The sequence below is a fragment of the Danio aesculapii genome, chromosome 19 (assembly GCF_903798145.1).
Source record: "Danio aesculapii chromosome 19, fDanAes4.1, whole genome shotgun sequence".
Classification (NCBI taxonomy): Eukaryota; Metazoa; Chordata; class Actinopteri; order Cypriniformes; family Danionidae; genus Danio; species Danio aesculapii.
Genome location: NC_079453.1, coordinates 30491211 through 30516144, shown reverse-complemented (window position 1 = coordinate 30516144; position 24934 = coordinate 30491211). Strand labels below are relative to the sequence as shown.

General features: G+C 35.2%; 2 protein-coding genes across 2 annotated transcripts in view; both read left to right on the top strand.

Annotated features, from left to right (window-relative positions):
• The window catches only part of srfbp1 (serum response factor binding protein 1), a 6479-nt gene extending 4391 nt beyond the window's left edge, over positions 1–2088 (top strand). The window contains exon 3 of the mRNA XM_056479270.1: positions 556–2088. Coding sequence (XP_056335245.1) covers positions 556–1896 — 1341 coding nt within the window. The 3' untranslated portion in view covers positions 1897–2088. The remainder of the gene's footprint in view (positions 1–555) is intronic.
• A 1635-nt stretch (positions 2089–3723) lies between these two features.
• On the top strand, positions 3724–19597 carry e2f3 (E2F transcription factor 3). The gene is made up of 7 exons (XM_056480309.1): positions 3724–4207; positions 6641–6743; positions 6888–7107; positions 10074–10245; positions 10373–10483; positions 13907–14045; positions 17821–19597. Exons 1-7 carry the CDS (start codon positions 3950–3952, stop codon positions 18105–18107), a joined length of 1290 nt encoding a protein of 429 aa, XP_056336284.1. The 5' UTR covers positions 3724–3949; the 3' UTR covers positions 18108–19597.
• The last annotated feature ends 5337 nt before the right edge of the window (positions 19598–24934 follow it).

The following is a 24934-nucleotide window of genomic DNA, read 5'->3' as shown; positions in this document are numbered from 1 at the left end:
CTCAACCAAAAAGAAAAGGAATGAATGAATAATGTTTTTTTTAGATTTATTCAAAGGAACTGTTAGGGTGCTTTTACACTATCTGCCGCAAAAAGTATTAAAAATGTTCAGAACATTATGCAATGTCTGCAGAAGTCCTTTTTGGAGGAGACAAGCAGATATCATCACTATTTACCCTGGCTCAGGTAACGTTAGGTGATACACACGAATGATTGTTTGAAAACTAAAGTTTGTTTTACAATTGTCAGTTCACTTCTATTATTTGGTACGATTGCATTTACATCAGAAGTAAACCGGACCAGAGTTTGCACAAACCGTAACCCAGACCAGTTCAGTACAGTTCATGAGTGTGCATCTTAGTTCAGATGACATTGTTCACACTAGCTAAACATATTGTACTTTAAAGTCAAATGAACCCAGGTGCGGGCCAAAGGAGCTAGTGTGAAACCACCCTTAAAGTCATTCTTTTGTTCGACATGTTGACTCTTGCAATAGAAATGTATTACACTGAAGTATTCTTTACATAAAGATAATTCAGAAAAATAATTCTTACAGGGCTCATCTGAAGCAGTGAGCATCCCAAAAGAAGTGATCAGCATGAGGAAGGAGGTGAAGAGGACGAGGGTGGCGATCATCAGTAAACTGGCTGAAGAAGTTGCTTTTCTAAAGAAGAAGAAAGGTGAGGAATCAGAGGTGAAGGAAAGCCAGGAGAGAGCAGCAGGACTCCTGAAAGAAATCCAGGCTTTAAGGAGCCTTAAACCAGATCAGGTGACTATGAAAGCACTTCAGGAGAACATTGAGCTTGAGAAGATTTTGCTGGACAACCAGTCAAGCCCAACTGACAGAGCCATCGCACATATTGCCACACATTCTCGCTTCATCAACAAGCTTCAGAAGATCAAAGAAGAAAAGATTAAGGTTGCTGAAGCTGAGAAGAAAAAGACTGACAAACTGGACATGGTGCAGTCTAAGAACGAAGAGGAAGATAAGGAACTGGAGGAGGAGGAGGAGGATGATGATGATGATGATGATGATGATGATGATGACAGTGATGAAAGTGAAGAGGATTGTGATAAAGTAGGCGAAAAGTCAAATAGTGTTTTCAATCACATTGATAAATCAGGTGTTGTGGATCCAGATAAGAGTGCAGAACCTGATACTTTTGAAATGCCTCAATCCAAAACTGATGTTATGGCTCCAAATGACCAAAACTCCCCTTCAACTGCTTCAAAAGTTAAAATATCTGAAAAATACTCAACGGCTCCGCATGTCCAAAGGTCTCCTAAAAAGTCTTCAGCTACTTCAAATGTTCAAAAATCTCCTGAAAAGTCCTCAACTACTAGCAATGTCCAAAGTTCTCCTAAAAAGTCCTCTACTGCTCTAAATGTTCAAATATCTCCTAAAAAGTCCACAACTACTAGCAATATTCAAAGTTCTTTTAAGAAATCATTGACTGTAAGCAGTACAGAATCTAAGAACTTTGGTAAAGCAGACAACGAAAAGAAGACCACTTTGAAACCTCAAAAGAAACAAGATGTTCCTCTGACCGAGAGACCAGAGGCAGAAAAGGATGATGAAGAGAGCGATTTATCAGATGAGGAGGAAGAGAAGGAGTATTTTGATGACAGCACAGAAGAACGTTTCCATAAACAGTCATCTCAGTCTGAAGACAGTGATGATGATGACTTTTTCATGGGCAAAGTGAGCAAATTCAAGAAGCGGAAAAGTAACCAATCTAAAGTTGTAGAGAAAAAGAGGGAGCCTCTAAATCCTGACAAAGAGGCCACCAGCAAACCTCGACATGACAACCTGGGCAAGTTAGAGTCTGTATTCTGCTCAACGTTGTCCAAATCCAACGTCTCTTCTCAGAAAGCAAAAGTATGGGTCTCGGAATGATGGCCAGAGACCCCCTCGATTCCAAAACCAGAGGAAAGGTCCTGAGGGTCGGATGAAAGCTTCCAATATAAAGGCCAAGACCCTGGTTCTGACAAGAGGACTAGTTCTTCACATCTGAAAGACAGTCTTTTAAAGCTGCTGGTACAAAGGCAAGCAGGACCTTCAGGGACAGGAAGGGGGTAAGCCAAGTTTGAAAATCGTCCGAATCAAAATTCCAAAGGTCCACCTGGAAAGATGTCAAATCCACCCCAGCAATCTTTGCATCCCTCATGGGAGGCCAGCAGGAAGAGGAAAGAACAGCAGGCGCAAATCACAGCGTTCCAAGGAAAAAAGATCAGATTTGATGATGATTAAAAGTGTCCGCTGAAATCTATTTGACATATATTAATGTGTTTTTTAAACTATTTTCTGTGATTAAAACAAGGAGATAAAACAGTTGTTCTGCTTTCTTACAGTTAAAGATTGTTCAAAGCCATTGTCAATTTTCTGTCATATCTCACTCATTTCAGTTTTCATGTTGTAAAATTAAAGAGTTAATTAACTTCACTTTTTGATCATTGTCATATAGAAGTTGTGATACATTTTCTAAAGTCAAGCTTTAAGGTTTTTTAAAACCGTGTACACATTTTCTGCCCATATAAAGTCCTTGGTAATCCTAAATGTGGGGAAAGATGATGTGAATATATATTTCAGTGTTATTGCAGTGTAAGTAATATGTATGTATAGTATATACATTTTTTGTGTTTATTTTCATTTGAAGTTTTTACTCATGTTGGTATTGTTGCATTTGTTAATATAGGACATAGCTTTTACAAAGTCTTATTTCAATTTGAGTTTGTCATTTGAGTGCTAGAAATGCTCATGAAATGTCTCAGCAAATCACTAAAATATTTATTTAATGTCAGTTAACATTTATTTCATTGCAATTGATATAAATGTTTTTAAGATCTTTGCTTCTAGTCACCGCACTCTCTCTTTTAAATGATTTGTTAGCAATATTTTAGCAGCTTATTTAGAATTGGTATGTCAACTTCGAATCCATCTGTATGTAGTGAAGCTTCCCCATTGTACACCTATAGATCACTTTGAAGGATGTAAACAAAAACAATGGTCCCATGTACTTCCTGTTTTACATTTTTATTTTTATAGCTCCCGAGAATCCAAAAAGAGCCTCATATCGATATATAATGTTATAAAAGCTGTTTTAACATTAAGATATGATTGAATTGCCACTTGTTACAGTTATAAAATAGTTAGATTACAATCAGGAAATGTTTATGGGCCAATGACATGACCACATTGAAATGATCTATAGATCTTTTATTTGTGATTTACTATATAACAATTAAAAATAAAGGTTCTTAACAATATTTGATTATAAATGGTTATGAAGTTTTTTTGATTTTGCTAATTAGAATACATTTTCTCAGTCTAGAATAAAAATTTTAATATATTTTTATATATAATGAAGAAGAAAAAAAAAAATGATTTTAGATGATTTTGAAGTTTATTTCTCTCAGTTTACACAAAGGTCCCTATTTAGCGAAATTTCTAGGTGGCCCGACCACTGATGCACCACTCTCAGCATGTGTGTCACATCTATCCCCCTCTAGAGGACAAACCTGTATTTAAAAAACAACAAAAAACACCATCGTGCCTTTTCATTGGCTCTACTATACCGACACGTCAGCACACGAGGGCGGAAAATAGATAGCCTCTAGCGAATGAGTTCACATATGCAAATCCGTTTTAAAATTTTCCCGGGAAATCTGAGTTTCGCGGGAGGACCTTTCGCGCGTAAACCTCATCCCCTACTTCATTGTCCGCTTCCTGGAGCCATTTTTCGCTGAAGCGAGAGCGAGATCGCATCGCTTTTTAATCGCTTACATCGGGTGTTTTATCCTTTAGCAATTCCTCTCATATTACAGCTATGTATTCCTAACACTGTCCGCTACCATCATTTATGATTATTTTATACCCACTCGCCCGGATTTGGTAGAAAACCAGCTTCAAATCACAAGTGGGACAAAGGGAACCTGCGCTTCTAAGGATCATGAGAAAGGGGGGTTCCTCGGTCCCAGGACAAGTCATGTTAACAGGGGTTGTTAGAGGTGAACAGCACGGTGTTTTTACTACGGTTTCCGATCGACGGTGTGCAGTTTATTCCAATGCAACCCGTATACAAATAAACACACCACCGTCCACTAATAACGTCTGTGTGCCCGAGGCTTCTGCTGACAGTTTGTACACAACTCCTCTACAAGGATCCACACATGGGACAGGACTGCGACCCACGCTAGGACGACCGCCGGTAAATGTCTTGGTTTAATTCTGTGTTAAAGTGTTGCACATTCAATCCTGTAAATGTTAAGTCGTGAGGCTAAGTCCACTTAGCCTACTTGTGCTGTCATCATGGCTACTGCTGGAGCTTCTTTAAGTCCATTCAGTATGCAGGTCTATGCAAATTCTGAACTAATCAGGACGTTTATGTTATTAAATAAATTAGCACGTTTACTAAATATCCCCCCGAATATGCATGACGCATAATGATTGTTTACTACAAAAGACGCCGCATATTTCCGCAATGTAACGTTTGTCGCTGGAGTTTGTGCGGTATAACTTAAGACAACACGACTGTTAATGTGTTAAACAATGTTTCAGTGCAGTATGTCGTTGTTTAACTTCAACATTGTATTATTTTAGTGTTTGTTACTCGCTTGGTTGTCCAGTTGCACGCCTTTTGCAAGTTTTTGTCAAAGCTCGAGGGTCACCGATGTAAATCGCTTTTTTTGTGTGTAATACAGACCGTGTGTGATGTATTATTGAATGGATGTTCTCTGATATTGGTGTAAAAGTTGGCTTTTCCGTGCAAAAGCCTCAATTAGTGAGTCTAGGCCCTGGTTTGTTGTCTTAGGATGGGGGATGGAGTCATTTCTGAGCTCGCGTACTCTGTGCTAAGCTGAATGCTTTGCTAACTTGTTTTTATCGTTATAAAGTGCAAAAATTCATGACTGTTGTTAGCTTCTGGAGTAATTTGCTACGTTGGTTCGATGGCTTCCATATTCACCAAAACTTGAACTAATGTGGTGTTTGTTTTATAGGTTTTGGATTGAATAATGATTCAATTGCAACTTCTTCAGACTAAGCTTATCTGCATTGCTTTAAGTTAAAGTTGACATATGCCCAACCTAAATGAACTAAAAGTACGATGAGTAGGAGAAAGCTAATGAATGAGGGAACAAAGCTATGTTCTAGCCATGCAAGGCTAATTTACATTATACAATGAGTAATAATCATATAATCGTCATATAATTGTGACAATAAATATTTAATTGTGGGCGTCCTAATATTAATCTTATCAAATGCATAGATGTAAATCAAATTACGCTTGGATTAAAAAGAAAATATTTTAATTTAATGAAATTGACTTGTGATTTAAACAAGTGAGCTTCCACAAAATTGCTTTTACAATATAATCTTTAGGACTTAAAGCATTGATATTGTTGTCTAAAAATGAAATGTCTAAAAACATGACGTAATTTTATTTTAAAATGGTTGTCATTTTATGCTCTAAAGCTGACATTTTAATGTTAGAAATGTCATGAGTGGTTTACAGAACAAAAAAAAAATCAAAATCGAAGCTGTAAGTTCTAAATTCAGATACACTTAGATTTCCTAAGCAGTTGCTTAATTTATGTATGCAATGTATTTGTGCATGCTATGCAAGAGATGTATTTCTTGCTTGTTTAATGATGACATCAGTGTTTTTGCAAAATGCAAAAAATAGATCCTGACTGCATCTATAATTATCATGCAGTCGGTCGGTGCTACTTTCGTAGTTTCTCAGTGGTCACTGAGTTTAAGCCTTTGGAAAAGGAGGACAGCCATTTTACTGCTCCCCTCAACTGTCTGTGTGTTGACATGTGCATTTTAGTTTGTGTATTAGGGAAGCGAGTCTTTAAAATACTTTAGAGATGTATAGGGTGCTAGTTTTTAAAAAAAAAATGTGTTTGTGTGTGTGTGTATACGTGTGTGTGTGTATAGATAGATAGATAGATAGATAGATAGATAGATATATAGTTTATTTCTTATCTAGGAATTTTTCCAGCCTTTCCAAATTAAATTGGTCTGTTTGCTTCAAAGTGCTTGGACTTTATATATACTATTATTCATTTCGTTTTCGGCTTAGTCCCTATATTAATCAGGGGTCATCAGAGTGGAATGAACCGCTGATGAAACTTATCCAGCATATGTTTTATGCAGCGGATGCCCTTTAAGCTGCAACCCAACACTTGGAAACACCCATACACGATTGCATTCACACTCATACACTACGGACAATTTAGCTAATTCAACTCTCCTATATCGCATGTCTTTGGGCTGTGGTGAAACCAGAGCACCCGGAGTAAACCCACGTGAACATAGGGAGAACATGCAAACTCCACACAGAAACGCCAACTGACCCAGCTGGGGCTCAAACCAGCGACCTTCTTGCTGTGAGGCGATCATGTGACCCACTGTGACACCCTATATACTATTCTATGCGTTTTTATCTAGTAGTTTTTTTTTTCCAGCCTTTCCAAATGAAATTATTTTGTTTTCTTCAAAGTTCTTTCACTTTACTAATATATGTAGTTCTTAAAATGCACATAAATGGTGTAAACTTTGGTTTTAACATGTCTGCAATGCAGTTTTAGGCTGTTAATATGTGTATACGATTTGTATTCTTTTTTGGGAAATCCAGGCTAAAAGGAGGCTGGAGCTGGACATCACAGACCACCAATACAGCGAGCCAGCTAAAACCCTTCGGAGTCGCAAAGGAGCTCTTAAACTGAAGATCCCCAAAGGTGTTAAGTTAATTCTTTTGCTCCACAATTTTTATGAAGTAAGAAGTGTGCAGAACTACCGGCATTAAATTATACCATTTAACCAGCCTGCCTTTCTTATGCTTCAGTGTTAGAAATGATTGAATGACATCTTTTACATTTCAGCTCCCAAAACCCCACCGGAGAAGACACGATACGACACATCCTTGGGCTTCTTGACTAAAAAGTTCTGTCAGCTTCTGGCGCAGTCCTCTGATGGAGTGTTAGATCTCAATAAAGCTGCCATTGTGCTCAACGTCCAGAAGCGACGTCTGTATGACATCACCAACGTGCTGGAGGGAGTGCGCCTCATCAAGAAAAAGTCAAAGAACAACATACAATGGCTGTGGGTTACTAACAGACTTGTGGTTTACATTAGGGCTGCGTGATATTGGGGAATGGTTGATGGTTTGATATTTTGCTTTTTGTGTTTTATTTTTATGGTATGAAAACGTGCAGGTAGTTTTGACATATGACTTGAATAGCTCTAAATGGAAAAGATTAATTGTTCTAAATTAAGAAAAGTCCAAAAGATGGAGGTCTAATTATAGGGGTGTGAACCTACACTAATCCCATGGTTCAGTTACCATTATCATGCCTTCGGTTCAATTCGATATCTAGGTACATTGCGATGCATTGACTATGCTTTTCATAAACAATTTGATAATTTCCTTAGCAACACAATTCTTGGATTTAAATTTATTTATTAATTTTCCGTTTAATACAAGCAGTCAGAAATATTAACTACCAAAAACACTATTTGAGTGTATCACACAAAACTGAAATACATGCACTGAACAAAATTTTTAGCAAATTAACTAATGTAAATATTATCATGCTTTTTGAGTGTTGTTGAACAAGGTCTTAAATGCCTATGAGTGGTCATGCACGCTAGAAGAAAAGGCCTTAATTTGCTCTAACGGTCAGCACGGCTCTGGTGCTGTTCAGCAAACAGTTCGGGGATCAGCTGATCCATTATCGATGGTGACACGGTGACTCGTGTCTGGATCCACAAGTAATGTTATTGGAACTGCTGAGAGAGGAAATGAACGTTATCTCACAAACACGACATTAGGTCAAAGCGGCCACAAATAGTTGTTATGATACATGTTTCATTTTCTCCTTGCCCGGTTCTCATGTACTTGCACAGTTATCTGCTTTTTAAGTAGTTGGAGCGTTTTAATTACTCTGTCTCCTCCCTCGCCACAATAAGTTACTGCCAAATCACACTTCTTTGATAAATGATGTCAGTACATAATAACCGGTTCTGATTATTACTAAACCGATACCAAATAGTTTGTGTGTGCATGTGTTGCATCGAAGAGACAATTAATTTTGACACCCCTGTCGTATTATAAAGTGTTTTGTCATTTTTGGGACAAAAACAACTTGTTTTTTGTATGGTTGTAAAACATAAAAAGATAAGATATGTACTGCAAGAATACCACATTGCTGTAACCTGGGTTTTTACAGTATTGTTGCAATACTCTTTATAATCTCAGTTTTAAATGATGTATACAGTCAAGACTTTATTTTACCTATTTGCTTGAGAATACATAAATGCATTGCCAGACAGTTTAGGGGAAACTTTGTCAATTTCATAGTAATGGTAGGTGAAAGGGGTGGCGCAGTAGGGAGTGCTGTCACCTCACAATAAGAAGGTCGCTGGTTTGAAACTCTGCTGGGTCAGTTGGCGTTTCTGTGTGGAGTTTGCAGTTCTTTTGCTTAAATAAATAAATGCATTACCAGACAGTTTAGGGGAAACTGTGAATTTCATAGTGAATTTCATGTTCTCCCTGCATTCGTGTGGGTTTCCTCCGGGTGCTCCGGTTTCCCCCACAGTCCAGAGACATGTGGTACAGGTGAATTGGGTAGGCTAAATTGTCCGTACTGTATGAGTGTGTATGGATGTTTCCCAGAGATGGGTTGCAGCTGGAAGGGCATCTGCTGTGTAAAACGTGCTAGAAAAGTCGGCGGTTCATTCCATTGTGGTGACCCCACATTAATAAAGGGTCTAAGCCAAAAAAGAAAGTGAATGAATGATGGTAGGTGAAAGATGTCCTACAACTTTCAGCAAGACTGTAGAAAAGTTTTACATTCCATAAAGGAACAAAAGGATTTATGAGTGCAGTGCAGTGGTTCAACACAACAGAATATTTGGTTGCATATTGCCAACATTGTAAATATTGGCAGTAGTATGACTGCATTCTACTTCCTACACCATACTTTATCAATGGTTGCAAAGTGAGTTTCTATCCAAATGCAGTTCTGATCGTAAGTGGACAATGTTAAATATTGGTGTGAATGGAATCTATAAACAATTTGAGCTTGATTTTTAGTTTTAGAAGAAGTGGAAATCTCTTCTCTAGTGTTAAACGTTAATGTCTTCGAATGTATTTGTACACGGCTCTGACTATGCAGGGTACAGTCAACTGTAGTGTACATATATTTTTTTAAAGCGTTTAAACTCGCACAACAATAAAATGATTATGTCGTTCCCAACCAATGAAACATTTGTTCATCTTTGTGACACAAATTACATCTTTAATTTTAGGATAAATTCTGAGAGCTCCCTCAGCCTCCATATACTGCATGGATCCTAACTCAAGAAAACCCAAAAAGCCTCCTAAAAACAGACCACATGTCCTCAGTGGTTAAATCAGAATATTTTTAAACTCTTTTATTCGTTATTGTGTGCCCATAAAACAAAATTTAGTAGATTATTATTGTTTAACATGTTTCTCTTCATTGTCAGTATATTGTACACATTTACAGGTCACATGACATACGTTTATTTGCATTTAAAGACGATTCATATCTGTTTAGAAAATGACTAGTGCAGTGGCTGCGACATACCTAAACATATCAACATCCATTGGCATGATTTTGAAATTACTTAATGTGGTAGGAAAAATGTACTTTAATTGAACATTAGTTAAAGATAACATCGTCATTTCAAAATAGGTTTTAGTACAAAACATCACTGAAAATTTGGAAATAAAAAGACTGTTGTGTGCTCCTGTGGAAGTGATACAAGAGAATTACTAAAAATCAATAAAATAAAAACATGGATGTTTCTTGAATTGATCCAAGCAAAAATGAAGTATTTTGGTGTTTTAAGCACATGTTAATACCAGCCTGGAAATGAGTTGGCATATACAGTCCCTAATTAGCAGAATGCACAAATTAAAAGTCATTTTGCAATATTAATTTTATGCTGATGTCGTGCAGCTCTAATTCACATTTCAAAGCTTTATTATATTTGATTTAAGGTCTGAAAAGTAGTGTTGACTTCTGTTCTGGCATATACAGGGGCTCCAGCTTGCCAGCAGAAGGTGGGCTTCCATCTCCAGCAATGCAGAGCCACAGCCTGGCCAGAGAGATGCTGGCTCTCACTCAGGAGGAGAGACGTTTGGATGAACTCATTCAGACCTGTACGAGGAATGTCCAGCAGATGACAGAGGAGATTCACAGTCAGAAATATCCTTTGCTAGCAGTTAGCTGTGTGCTTTTTGAGTGTATGATGGTCATTGGAGGATGGAAAAGGAAAGTGTGAGAAGGAATGCAAGCCGTATGCGTTACATGATTTGTCCTTAACCTTTCTCACATATGCCTATGTGACCTACCAAGACATTCGAAGGATAAAAAGCCTAAAAGACCAAACAGTCATAGCGATTAAAGCACCCTCTGAAACGAAGCTGGAAGTGCCTGATCCAAAGGAGGTAAATTTAGTTGACCTTGTACATGTGATGTGTAAAAGCATGCTAAAGTCAGGAGGTAAATGTGGACTATTTTTTAATGTTTGGTAAAACAAATATTTGTATTATAACCACTAAACTATTGACTTCAGCGAAAAAATGGTTAAGACATTAGAAGACTAAAGAAAAATATCTGAAATGAACCACATTATCATTCAAAGCTTATTGAATACCCACCTTTGCCCTGTAGATTACAAATTATATCTCTAAATACTTGGCACATGAAAAGTGAAAATGCAGCACTAATAACTCTGTATGAAATGGTAGTAAAATCTTTCTTTTGACAACTTGGCCATTCAAGACTCTAGGGTTTGACTGATAGTTTTATTATATATTTTGTTATACCCAGGCATTAAAAAAAAGTAATAGTAAAGTGTATTAAATGGTAGTTTTGTGTGTCTTTAAAATTGCGTACAAAAGTGTTGCAGATAAATACCCCATTTATCAAATCTTAAGGGAGTGGCTCATGTTGATGATCCTGTGTTAAAATGCAAGCAATTTACAAAATTAGCTTGTGAGCTAATAGTGTTTTCTTTAAAAAAGCCTCGTCAAAATAGACTACATGTCCTCAGTGGTTCAATCAGAGTATTATTAAACTATGTAAATTCTTATTGTGTGCACATAAAACAAATGAATGAATTATTACTATTTAACTGTTTCTTATCAATGTCAGTTTATTGTGCACATTTACTGGTCACATGGCATACTTTTATTTGCAATTAATGCAATAACTTCATATCTGTTTGCCTAATGACTAGCACAGTGGCTGCGACTTATTTAAACCTATCAACATCCATTTTGGAATTGCTTAATGTGGGAGAAAAAAATGTATTTTAATTGCACAACATTGGTTAAAGGTAACATCGTCATTTCACAACTGCTTTTATCAACTTGTTTAAAACATCACCGAAAATTTGTAAAGAAATAGACTACTGCACATTCTTGTAGAAGTGATATAGAGCATCACTTGAAGAAAAATCAAAACGTTGTTTTTCGTTGTTGTTTCCACAATTGTGCGGTTGGTGAATGTTAATTATAAATGTCAATAATAATCATATAAATAAATATGCTGTTAATTATGAAGGTTGTGCTGTTATCCTATGAGGGAAAATGTTTATATACACTAAGTAACTAAGTTTCTCTAGGCTATTTGAGTCACTACTATTTTGACTTTCCAACTGTGAAAAGCTTTAAATAAAACTGCCAGTAAATGGTCAATATTATTTACCTTTACTTAATTTTCGTAAATATTTCTTTAAAGTCATTCATGTATAATGCTAGGGTAAAATACCATTAGTAGTTACTAGGGCTTGCACAGTTTGACAGTATATAAAGAGTTGCAAAAGCCGCTAAACGCCACTTCCGCCAAAAATGACCTAATGAAATTGAGTGAATGCTTTAGGCATGTAGTGCACCATCAACAAATATATTTGCTTCTAAACATCCAAATCCCAGTGTCAGCCCATTCTGAAATAACAGTTTGTATGCAAAAGCCTCTAAACACTACTTGCCTTCGACAGAAAAGCCGCTATGTCCTCAGAACCAATCAGAAGGCGTGAACCAAATCATATGTTTTCAATGTGGCAGCGCGCTGATACGCCGGCTTTTATGAGGAGACTGGTTTATTCCACTTCCGATTCTGATTTTAAAAGACTGAGTTTGATAACCTGGATGAGCCTGTCCGACTGTCAGTGAATGGCAATTGAAAACATCCCTTACCCCAAAACTCACGCAGTGACGCTACATTGAATGAGTCTGATTTACTATACATTAAATGGCAACACCGTTTCACGAAAGAAGTTAAGATGCCTTTCTTTTGTCCCACGTGGATGCTATGAGGATAAACGAGATGAAAAAGAGAAAAGTATGGTGTGAATGAATGAATGACCTCTAAAATAAAAAAAAAAAATGGCTTCTAGAATTGTCTGAGAGACATCCCTTTTTGTCCAGTATGCCTACCTTGTGATTTATCTGCTAATATAAGCAATTTTTTTGAATAGTTTAAATAAAACTATACATTTATATTAGTTTACTTCATATAACCTAAACATCTGATAAGCTTTTAATATTAATGGACAATGCACCGATATTGATGTTAGTTTTAAGCTACAATTTTTGAATCTACCAAGCTTGGTTTACAATGTTTACATTGCTCTACTCACATTAAATCTAAATACCAAATATCAGAAATGACAACTGATTAAGATTTAATTTTAATGTTTTAATGTTATTGAATAATGCACTTACTTGGCAGATTTTATTCATTCATTTTCCTTCTGCTTTTTCCTTGGTTTACCACAGCAGAATGAACCGCCACTTACTTGACAGATGTATTTTTAATTTTAGGTGGTTTGTGTAATGTGTTTTATGTTTGTAAAAAATGTCTAATTGCATCTTTTGTGATTAGCTGAACAATCACTCTGTCTTATCCCGATAGGTGGATTGAGAAAGTTTTGCATAAAAAGTAAAATGTGAATTCTGGTTTTGACTCAATAGAAAATCTAATTTGTTAAAAACCAAAGAACTGTCTAAAGTGACATTTATGAAAAAAGGTATTTTATTTACTAGATAATAACCTTTTAATTACATATAAAATGAAACCTCTGAGCCTAATCAGAAGAACCTGAATATGCTCATTTACAAGAAAAGAGGTCTGATGGATTTAGTGAGGTTTGCATCTGAACTCTTCATATGTATAACAGCGGTGACCTTTTGAGCCAATCTTAGCCTTTTCTGTTGGGCGCGTGAACACAATGACCAATCATAGGCATTTAAGATCTGTGAGAATTTTACTTGAGAAATCATCATAATGATAAGTTCTGTCCACATAAAACGTGAGGTTTGTGACATACAGTGGATTTTGTTTTTTGTCTAAAGCACAGGTCTCAAACTCAATTTCTGGAGGGCTGTAGCTCTGCAGTTTTGCTCCAACCCTATTCTAACACAGCTGATCCAAAGAATCAAGATATTCCAGAGTAATCTTAAACATCTTGATTAGTTGGATCAGCTGTTTCTGATTATAGCTGGAGCAAAACTGTGCTGAGCTGCGACCCTCCAGGAATTGAGTTTCAGACCTATGGTCTAAAGTCATATTTTGTTAGTATATTTTTAAGGTGAAAATTTTATTCAAAATAATCAAATATGATCAAGTCCTTTTCTTAAATATTCAAGTTTATTTAGTATATAAACCCTTTTGTACATATTCTGGATTAACTAACTTCACAAAAAACTACACTGTGAATGATATTGTTACCATAAAATAATCTTCCCCATTCTGTGAAATAAAATTTGTCTTACCGCCTAGCCCTAGTGGTTACTTTAGTTTTAGTAGTGGCAGCTCCTGTTTATTTGTTGTCTTAAATTTGTTTGCTATGTCTTTCTGTTCAGAGTTTACAGGTACACCTGAGTAGCTCGAAGGGTCCTATTGATGTCTTCCTCTGTACGGACGGTGGTGACTCTGGAAGTCCACTACAGAACGGGCTGGATGTGAATGGAAATCACCCTGCATTTCTCAAAGTCTCCCAAGGCAAGAACTTCTGCAACAATATCTGGTCTTTCAGAAAAAAAACATAGAGAGGAGATAAAAATTAGAAATTGATAAACGCTTGAATTATTTATCATTCAAAATTGAAAAAGATTTTAGTTGTTGGTATACTATATAAAACATTTGGTCACACTTTACTATAAGGTTCATTAGTTAATGTTAATTAATGCATTTACTAACATGAACAAACAATGAACAATACATTTACTACAGTATTTGTTCATGTTAGTTAACGTTAGTTAAAGAAAATATCGTTCATTGTTGGTTAATGTTAATTCACAGTGCATTAACTAATGTTAACAAGCATGTAAATGTTCAATTATGATTACTAAATGCTGTACAAGTGTTGTTCATGATTAGTTCATGTTAGTAAATGCATTAACTAATGAACCTTATTGTAATGTGACTAAGGCATTTCAAACATCTTTTATTTAGTGTAGAACAGGGACGGATTAACTATTCTTCAGACTTTTAAAGCAATCGGTAAATGTGTTTCTTATCTTTATTGCTAAGGATTATTTTTAGAGATCAAGTTTATAACGGGGATCTGGGCTGGCCTTTTCATGATTTCAGTGTTTTAGCGTCAAGGATCTCATTTTCTTTTGCTGGATGATGGAGCTGATTGTCATTTGCTGATCGAGTGATGTTGCGGAAAGAGCTTCTGATAAACATTTGCATTCACTCTGCCATGTACATTTGTAAGAGTCTATGAGCTATGAGTCTATTAGCTGCAAAAAATCTAACCGCAAACATGACACTTCACCTACAACTTTCAGTCGTTTTATACACAATGGGCCTCATTCATAAAGCATTTGTAAATATTGGAGTAAAGTCTGAGGAATTTGTGTGTAAAACAGACCTTCCCAAAAACTCTTACTGGAGTCACAAACACCAGCATTTTTTATGAATGCAAAAAAAGACTAATAGGCCATATGCATAACAATAAATATTTAGTTAATTTTTGTCCACCAAAGCGTTTTTAGCCAGTTTCAAAATACCACACTCTCCTCTAAAAATGACCTGCTGGTGCCACTTGAGAACACTCTGCTGGCACAGCATTTTTCCAGCAGAGACAATTTGGTTGCTTTTGATTTGGAGTTTATAATGAATATAAAAATGCAGTAACCTGTAATATAAGTCTCTTTTGTTGTTCAGTCATTGTAGAAGAACAGTAGCATTGCTGATCAGTGTATTTGTCTTGCCCCTCCTTCAGTGAATAGATGACCGTTTGATAGTGACAAGCATTTTACCCAAAGTTATAGGTGCTGTAGGTGATTGTTTTCAGAAACACTTTTTATTAGGCTGGTTGAAAGTCTCTTCACATCTTGATCATTAAATTAAGTGGTCCATGTGTATTTATTTGTTTTTAAATATACTGTGAAAGGTCTAAAAATTTCTAGAGGTTGACTAATCTATCCCCTTTTGGAGGCTTGGCTTCGCATTGTGTTTGCTTTTAGTGCAATCAGGCTAATGCTAGCGTTTTCCAAGATCCCCTGTTGTACCTTTAAAAGTAATCAGCTGCGTCAGAAATTGCATACTTCCACACTATATGGTACGCTAAAAACAGTACTAAAATCATTATGCGAGAAGTACCTGGATGAACTACTTCTGGCTAGATTCTGAAGTGTGCACCCAATGGATGCTATCCCATGATGCACCAAGAGGGAATTCATGAATGGGAGTGATGCGACACAACTGATGTGGATAGGTCACAACAAAATGTCGGATGTAGTATGTCAAGAATTCATACTGCTCGCATTCATACTTTATTGAACATACTTTTCTAACGGTCGAGTAGTACATTTAAATTCAAATGCAGTACCTGTTGAGTAGTAGGTGATTTCGGACCCAGCCATCAACTCAGCTTAACTTGTAAAGTAGTATTATGCCAGTGCATCAACATTCAGTGTAATCATTTTTCAGCAACGCATCTTTCACACCAAATTTATACGCGAGCAAAGCAAAATTCTAACTATTTTTTTAGCAACTTGTATGATAGAACCACTTTAGAACTGATTTACGCAAAAAAAAAATGCTCATTTGAGGCACTTTGGTTTCAGTCTTCCATGGTTTGCCAGCAAATGTAAAGGTTTCCCATCAAACCTGAATAAATGTAAAATAGTTTCATCACTACAGTGAAATTTGAAGTTTTCTCTGTTCATAAAACATTTTTCTCAACAGAGGCTTGCTTGTATTTTTAATTCTTTTTGGTGGTGAGCCATTTCAGCCGCATTGTTGAACCTATTGTCTATTGAGATTCTCTGCTTTATCCTGTTCACTCGTGCATTTGTCTTTCATGGACAAACAGCCTTTTTGGGGACTTGAATGAGTTGGTGACATTGTAAAGATACCACATTCCAGAAATCACAGATTGGAACAACAAGCTTCTCTCTCAATGGCTGAATGCATAACCACTTTAACCTTCACCTGGACAATCTGTTGTTCAAGAGTATGTCACTTTAGAACGAAGTCAGTGGAAAAATTAGGCTGCCAGTTACAGAATTTGCAATTAAAGGTTTTGTTCACCCAATAAGAAAATTATGCTATTATTTACTCACCTTCATGTTGTTCAAAACCCCTCTGACCTTCTTCGTCAGATTTTCTAGGTGAAATCTGAAATAGGCTGTGCGATAATGGGCAAAAGAAATCCATCACGATTTTCTGAACAATATTGCTATTTCGATTTTAATCATGGTGCACTTGTATAGTCCAGGCACACTCAGTTGAAAACATCTCTTTTCAGACAAACGTTAAATGTAACTTTTCAGAATGCTGCACCACAAGTCACAAGAACTTACCGATCAGCTTTATACTTTGTATGGAATATACACATTTCAGTAGACTAGTTACCTCAGACAAACATAAAATGTAAAACATAAAAGTGGTTTTGGAACTTCAGCAATCTTTTGTCAGTTTCTCATCTTCTGAGAAAACGGTTGATGGTCGTCGAATTCAATTCAATTCACCTTTATTTGTATAGCGCTTATACAATGTAGATTGTGTCAAAGCAGATTCACATAAAAGGTCATAGTAAATTGGAACAGTGTAGTTTAGTTTGTAGAGTTTAAGTTCAGTTCAGTTTAGCTCAGTTCAGTGTGGTTTAATAATCACTACTGAGAGTCCAAATATGGAAGAGCAAATCCAACGATGCGCAGCTCTATAGATCCTAAACCATGCAAGCCAGTGGCGACAGCGGAGAGGGAAAAAAACCTTTACTAATGGCGGAAGTGAAGAAAAAAAAAACCTTGAGAGAAACTAAGCTCAGTTGGGCAGTCGAACAAGCACAAACGAAAGATATGTGTGTGTATGTATGTGTATATATATGTATGTACACACATTTGAATATTATCAGTATTGAATTAATCTAACTGTATTAAAGGTTATGAACATAACAGTCAGCAGATTTTGAAAAAGACATTCAAAACATCATTATGGACATTTTATTGAACATATTAAGTGAAAGTGAAATGTTTAGTACAGGAAGGACTTTTATGGCGCTCTATATGCAGTGGTGTGAATTACAAAGATTTAAAATTTATTAGTGTTTTTTTAAAAGGTCCTTGAATTTGGTGTCCATGAAAGACTGGATCCCTGAATAACACTTCAAGGATATTTACACCATGTGCCAAATTAGCACTAATAAATAGGCAGTATCCGAATTTCTTAGGATAACTTCAGATTGGACTAAGCCAGCTAAGAAATTTGCAAGGTATTACCCAAATTTTATCTTCATTGTATGTTCTGTTCTGTTCTTCAGAAGCTGCTTCAGATGGACCAGCTGATAATGTGAAGATGAACGGCAACTCTAATGGCAGTGTCAATGGTTTTGGGCCACTGTCTGGAAATGCCCCCATGTCACCCCTCAGTTCCTCCTTGTCCTCCATTCTCCAACAGCCCGAGGAGGCGATCCCCTTTGTACCTCTGTCTCCCGCTCTTCTCAGCGACGAATACATGCTGGGCTTGGGAGATGAGCAGGGCATTAGTGATCTGTTTGACTCCTGTGACCTGGACACGCTAGCACTGGATGACCTGCTCAGGATATGAGTGACCCCAGAGTCCACCCGGACCACTTTTCAAGTTAGTCGACTTTTTTTTTTTTTTTTTGGTTAGTTTTGCATCCTGAATGAAATCCGAATTGACAATAATGAAAGGTGTGAATTTTTGAGGAAAAACTACAGACTGAATTTCCTTTTTCCCTAATCGTCGCTTTTGAAATTCAGAGTTTACGCTTGGATCTCATGTTTTACCACTAAGGGATTCAAAGTTTCTCTTGTCTGATACTGTAAAGATGGGTGTCTGTACATGGATAATGTTTTAAAAGTTATTTTTTAGTGTGGTGATTTGCATGAGTTGTGTGAGTGTCTATCAACTTTGTCATACTGGTTTTCGTGATGGCGGCGCCTTTGTAGTCTCAACGAATGTATCACAGAACAGTCACAATATAGAGTATCTCTCTACTGTCAATGCGATCATTTTTGTCTGTTGAGTTAATCTTGCTTGCTTTTCAAGTGGACAAAAGAAGTATCTTTGCATTATAGGCTAGCTAAATATCAAAGAATACTATTCCCTTATTGATTGATTGATCCAAAGTGCATTTGGTGCGTCATTTTGTATTTCTTTCTAGCATTTGCACAGATCAAGGAGTGAGAGCTATGTTGTTGATCTGTCTTGTGATGTGTGGGTATATGTAGAATCAAATCTGTTTTACAGTGTCTTATCAATTTGTTACCAAATGATTTGGGCAAAATTGAACATGTTTGTTAACAACAATGAAATGCTTCTGTGAGTTCTCATTTATTAAAGTTTGTATAACTTTTAGATTGGAAATGACCCCAATGTAGTCCCCTTAATGTTGATTGTATTTCAGTATCTGAATTGCACTGAAGTCTTAAAGCCATGATGGACATCTGTGGCAAAACTTGCCCCAATGATGTGACATTTAGTGTCCCACAGAGAATAGTAATGTTTTTTTTTTTTTTTGTAAAATTTTCCTATCAGATATTTCCCCCTCGGTTTTGTCCATTCCAGTAAATTAATAATTGTACAAAGGCTGCCTAAATAATGTAAAATGATTTATTCCTCTCATTTTTTCTTTTCTTTATATACCTTAAGTCCTGCAAAATAGATTAAGCCAATTTGTTACTTTTAGTTTCATTTCTGTAACTTTTAGGTAAGTTCAGTTGTTTAATACTTCAAATGTGAAGTAACTTGTTAATGCAGTTTTTGCTGTGGTTAAAGTAAATTATGGTACTTAATTATGAATTAGTGCTGATGCTCACTGGTTCTTTTGGTTCTGCATAGGAATGAGGGTATTGGTCATATAGAACAATGTTATGAGTAATCCATTTGCCAGTATGTATTCTATTCTATACAGTGCAAATTTTGGATATTCTATCCTAAATGTAGATTTGATTTTGTTTTTATATAATTAGGCAGTTTTGTGTGCCAACGTGTGTGAAAATGTAAAGTTTTATATATGTGGATTGTAAACTGCTCATCAGTTTTTTGCAAAATTGTTTTTAATAAAGTTATGAATTTCTGCACATTTTGCCAAGTTGAAATTGCTATGTATCATTGGTATGATCAGTGTTTGGGGTAACGCATTACAAGTAACGCAAGTTTGGTAATAATATTACTTTTATAAGTAACAAGTAATGCATTACTTTTCAAAATTGAGTCATAATATCTGAGTTTCTTTTTAAAAATGTGATTTGTTTAAATAATTGGCTTTTAAAAGTAAATTGCTGAATTAAAATTGAGTTGAGAGAATGTGTTCATTATTTTGAACACATGGAAAAAGAATTGTACTTGAAAATGGTTTGTACTTCACTAATAAGACAATCTTTTTTTATTTTATTTTATTTATTTTTTTTAATTTCTTGACATTAAAATAGGACCCAAATCACAGTGATTTTGAGGCTCACTGCAACGTGACGTAGGAGTGTGGTTTTCCCCGCCCACGGAATTGATTGACAGACGCCATGTTTCTATAATAACATGTATACACATGTCCACAGCACGTTAAAACAGAGCATGTTTGTAATAAAGGCAGTAAAATCACTATGTAAGCCTGATTTATACTTTCGCCTGGCGCCACATCGCGCTCCAATGCTGACTGCGCGTGCACCTCACAAAACAGTTGAGGCTTTAATACTTGATACATTCACCGTGTGATATTCTTTAAAACGACAGGGGGCTGTTTTAAGTTTCAGTATGTTGTAAACTGATAGGTTCAAATATTCTTTTTCACTTATTAAATAAAAAATGTGTTTCTTAATTATAGTTTTGTAATTATTAAAGTATTTTAAATTCAAAATGGATGGTGAAAAAACATTTCTGTAATTAAATAATCTGTTTTGACTTAAACTTTTCCTTTCCAAACTTACAAAAGCGTTCCTCCTTTTCCACTTGGTTTCCAATTGGTTGCAATTTCTAGCTAAGAATTATTGTCCATCTGATTATCCCTATGATCACACATGGACGGATCGTAAAGATGTCTGTACAGTTGTGCCTGTTTCAGACAAAATCTTTTCAAAGTGATTAATATTCAACTTTACTCAAATGCGGCACCGCGCAAACTGTTTGTTTGAGTCTCAAAAAAACGTGCGCTCCACCAGCTGAAATCATGTTGCACTCACCCAAAGCGAACCACTGCAAACACAACAATGACGTCACATTCGCCGCATGCACTCAATCAAACTAGCGGACGCGTCGAGTATAAACCAGGCTTTAACTGCTATAAACACCACGGCCGCATGGTGTCAGTAAACGCTAATATTCAGAAAGGCTTGAATAAACTCCACCACAAATACATGAAATAAACTTACTTGGTATTTTTGACTAATGAGCTGTATTTCAGCTTAATCCGAGTGTGTCTCTCTGTCACTGACTGCTGTTTATCTGACGTTACGCATGATGAGAAGCAGACACGCTTGTGGGAAGGGTGGGCGGGTAGAAGCAGCTAATTTTTTTTAAAGCTACAGGCTACAAAAACAGCTACAGTATACTCAAACACAAAAATGGGCAGATTCTGGAGGCTACAGACACATTCAGGAGACACCAAAGGCTTATCTTACATCTTGTAAAAGGGGTAAAGTAGGTGCCCTTTAAACTTTCATTAATCTGTATATATGGCATATAGTACTCTGAGCTCAGGAGGTTTTTAGAAGACAACAGTAACCTACATTATTAGTTTTGATGTGTGTGTGTGTGTGTGATTTTATTTTAAGCTAAATAAAGGTGTAGGTTATACAATGTGTTGTTAATTGCAGAGCTCCTACATTATTAGAAAAAAAAACCCTGCAAGAGTTTAAGCCTCAGCTAGGTCAGAAAAAGTAATGCAAAAGTAATGTAACGCATTACTATAAAAATTAACACAACTAGTTACTTTTTAGGAGAGTAACTCAATACTGTAATGCATTACTTTCTAAAGTAACTTTCCCCAACACTGGGTATGATGGTTATGTCATAAATGTAATTTTTTTACTACCAGGTTCTATAGCTGGTTGTATTTACATTTTGTGGTCATTTCTTGATCACATTTGTTCATTCTGTAGAGATGTTTACTAGACACTACCAAAAAAAGAGTTCTTAAAAGTCGTTCTGTGATCTTGCATGCTACAAAGATTCAAAAACGTTGTTGCATTCATAAAAATTAGGGTAAAGTAACTTCCCAGTGGGATCTGATGTGCTACTTTATAATTTCCCTAATGTTAATGAGAAATGAAATCTGTTTAATCTAAATTCCAAATGAAGTGCATTATAAGATATGAAGTGTCAATCATAGAGCCTTGAAGGAAAAAAAAATCTAGTGACTGATATTAGGGGGTAAGTTGAATCACTGGGGAGTTTGTAAAGAATTTTCTCTTCAGATAAAATATTAAATATTAGAATAAATATTGAATGTGCAGATCTTGAGTGCACTGTTGAATTTGAATTTGATATTGATGCTCCGTTTTTACATTCTGATATTTTTTTAAACCCTTCCTCCCCAGCTTGTCAATGTCAGTATGACTGAGATCAAATTTAGCCAATTAAATGAAAGGAGGAGTGGGTTTACTGTTTACAGAAGCACTGTCATTGAATCAAAAATGTTTACATTGCTGTCATGCAAATTAGCCCACAGCAAACGAAGACGACATTCGTTTATCTTTAACTGAAATAGTAATAATAAATTGCTTCTTCTCTGGAATGGCATTCCTTGTCTTATGTCAGTTTAATGGCTTGAGAATGATTGTCTAAAGCAGTTCTCTGCAATCATTAGTTTACTGTGAGATGTTAAAGAGGAGTATTAAAACAAAGCTCAGCCCATTTATTATTCTATTCTATTTTGGGAAATAAGTATTTTACCAAAGGGCATTAGCAGCACATATACTATTAAAAAAATGCTGGATTCTACACAATTCATTCATGTTGTTCCAACACAAATCGATTAAGTTAAATTCATTGTTTTTACAAATTTAAGTGAATAGAACATAAAACAATTAAATATTCTAAAAAAATAACAAATTGGTTATTTATTTAATTTTAAATAAGTATTTTTAACAAGTAGCACAAATCTTTCAGTGTACTGAATGGCATTAATGAGGGAAGAGCTTCACAAGCAGTGTTGGGCGTAATGCATTACAAGTAACACAAGTTATGTAATAGTATGATTTTTTAAGTAACAAGTAAAGTACTTTTAAAAATAAGTAATACTATTTGAGTTACTTTTCTGAACATGTAATGCAAGTAGCTTTTAGGAACTAAATTGCTGTATTAAAATTACAGTAGTCACAATGTATCACGCAGTCAATGAGAGAATGTGTCCATTATTTTGAACGCATGGAAGGAAAGGAAAGGGGGATTGTGTCAATGGACAGTGATTTTACTTAAGATAAATAGTACAAAAAAAGTTAGCAAACACATTGCTTCAAACTTTCAATGATCTGTATATTCAGCATGTATATCTCTGGGATCAGGAAGTTCTCAGATAGCATCCTAAAATATTTTTGGATGTGTTTTATTTAAAAGTAAATGTAACTGTGAATGTGGGTTAAATAATTAACAGTTCGTTGTTAATTGCAGAACACCTCTGTTAAAAAAATAAAAAAATAACGTAATGCTTTACTTAGTAATGTAGCTAGTTACCTGTTTGGGGAGTAACTCAATATTGTAATGCATTACTCAAAAGTAACTTTCCCCAACATTGTTCACAAGGCATTGCGAATGACACAATCACAAAACAATGAGGATTAAACTGTTCTTTTAAAGTTGCTTTTATATATATATATATATATATATATATATATATATATATATATATATATATATATATACGCACACACACACACACACAGCTGAAGTCAGAATTATTAAACCCTCTTTGAATTTTTTTTTCTTTTATAAATAATTCCCAAATAATGTTTAACAGAGCAAGGAAATTTTCACAGTATGTCTGTGATATTTTTTCTTCTGAAGAAAGTCTAGTTTTATTTCAGCTAGAATAAAAGCAGTTTTAAATTTTTTAAAACCATTTTAAGGTCAAATTTATTCGCCCCTTTAAGCTAATTTTTTCAGATAGTTTACAGTTATACAAAAACTTGCCTGATTACCCTGTCCTGCCTAGTGAACCTAATTAACCTAGTTAAGCCTTTAAATTAAACTTTAAGCTGTATAGAGGTGTCTTGGAAAAATATCTAATAAATATTATTTACTGTCATCATGGCAAAGATAAAACAAATGAGTTATTAAAATACTATGTTTAGAAATGTGTTGGAAAAAGTCTTCGTTATTGGGGAAAAAATAAACAGGGGGGCTTCTGACTTCAACTGTATGTATGTATGTATGTATGTATATATATATATATATATATATATATATATATATATATATATATATATATATATATATATATATATATATATATATACACACACACACAAAATATTTCAAGTTTACTCAAACTTATGGACTTCCTTATAGCATGTAAAAAAAAAAAAAAAAAAAAAAAAACACAAGGCAAGAAGTAACTGGATGACTATTACTATTAGTGTCCATCAAGGACCATATTCCATAAAGCTAAAGAGAATAGTTTACAAATAGGAATGCTACTTGCAACGTCTGCATTTTATTCATATAGCCCATATTCCTACAATTTATAGAACATACTTTAAAACATAGCCAAGAAGTTAAATTTCAAATCTAGTATGCGTGACAGTACACAAGGAGCATCGACTCATTCCAAGCTCTTTGCAGTACATTCGTCTGTTGGTGGAATTTTTAAAATGAATAACAAAAAATTGCATCATTTTGGGTAATGCACTTTTTTTTGCAACAGTTCTAGTGTTTTAAAAAGTAAATAAACTAATCGTAGAGCTCACTACAATTGTCTTTAAAGTGCTATTAGTTATTGTAAAATAAAAGAAGTAAATAGTTTTTTTTTTTTTTTTTTTACTTCCGGTCCGGATACAAGGTAAGCGTGAGGTCAAATTTGTATGAACTTCGCTTCACACGGACTTAATGCAAGAGAGTGAGGTAAGCAGGCCTGTTTGTAAAACATTTAAAATATTACTGTTTTACGATTGAAATGTTACTGACTTTAATATCCACTGATAAAAGCTACTTATTTCCCTCAAATGATGATGAATTTAAAGTCAAATATGATTCATTAACATGATTCACACAACACTTATCGAATCTATCGACCTTTTTTTCGACATATTGACATACAATTAAACGTGAACGTGTACATATTTTAAAATATTACTTGCAAATAGTTCAAAATGTTTTCATTCCCAATATAATTACACATGGTTTGCTTAAATTCAAGAAGTAGGCTTGCCACATTGTTCTAATCACTGCGTTGGTTGGTGGCTGTGTATTATTATTAT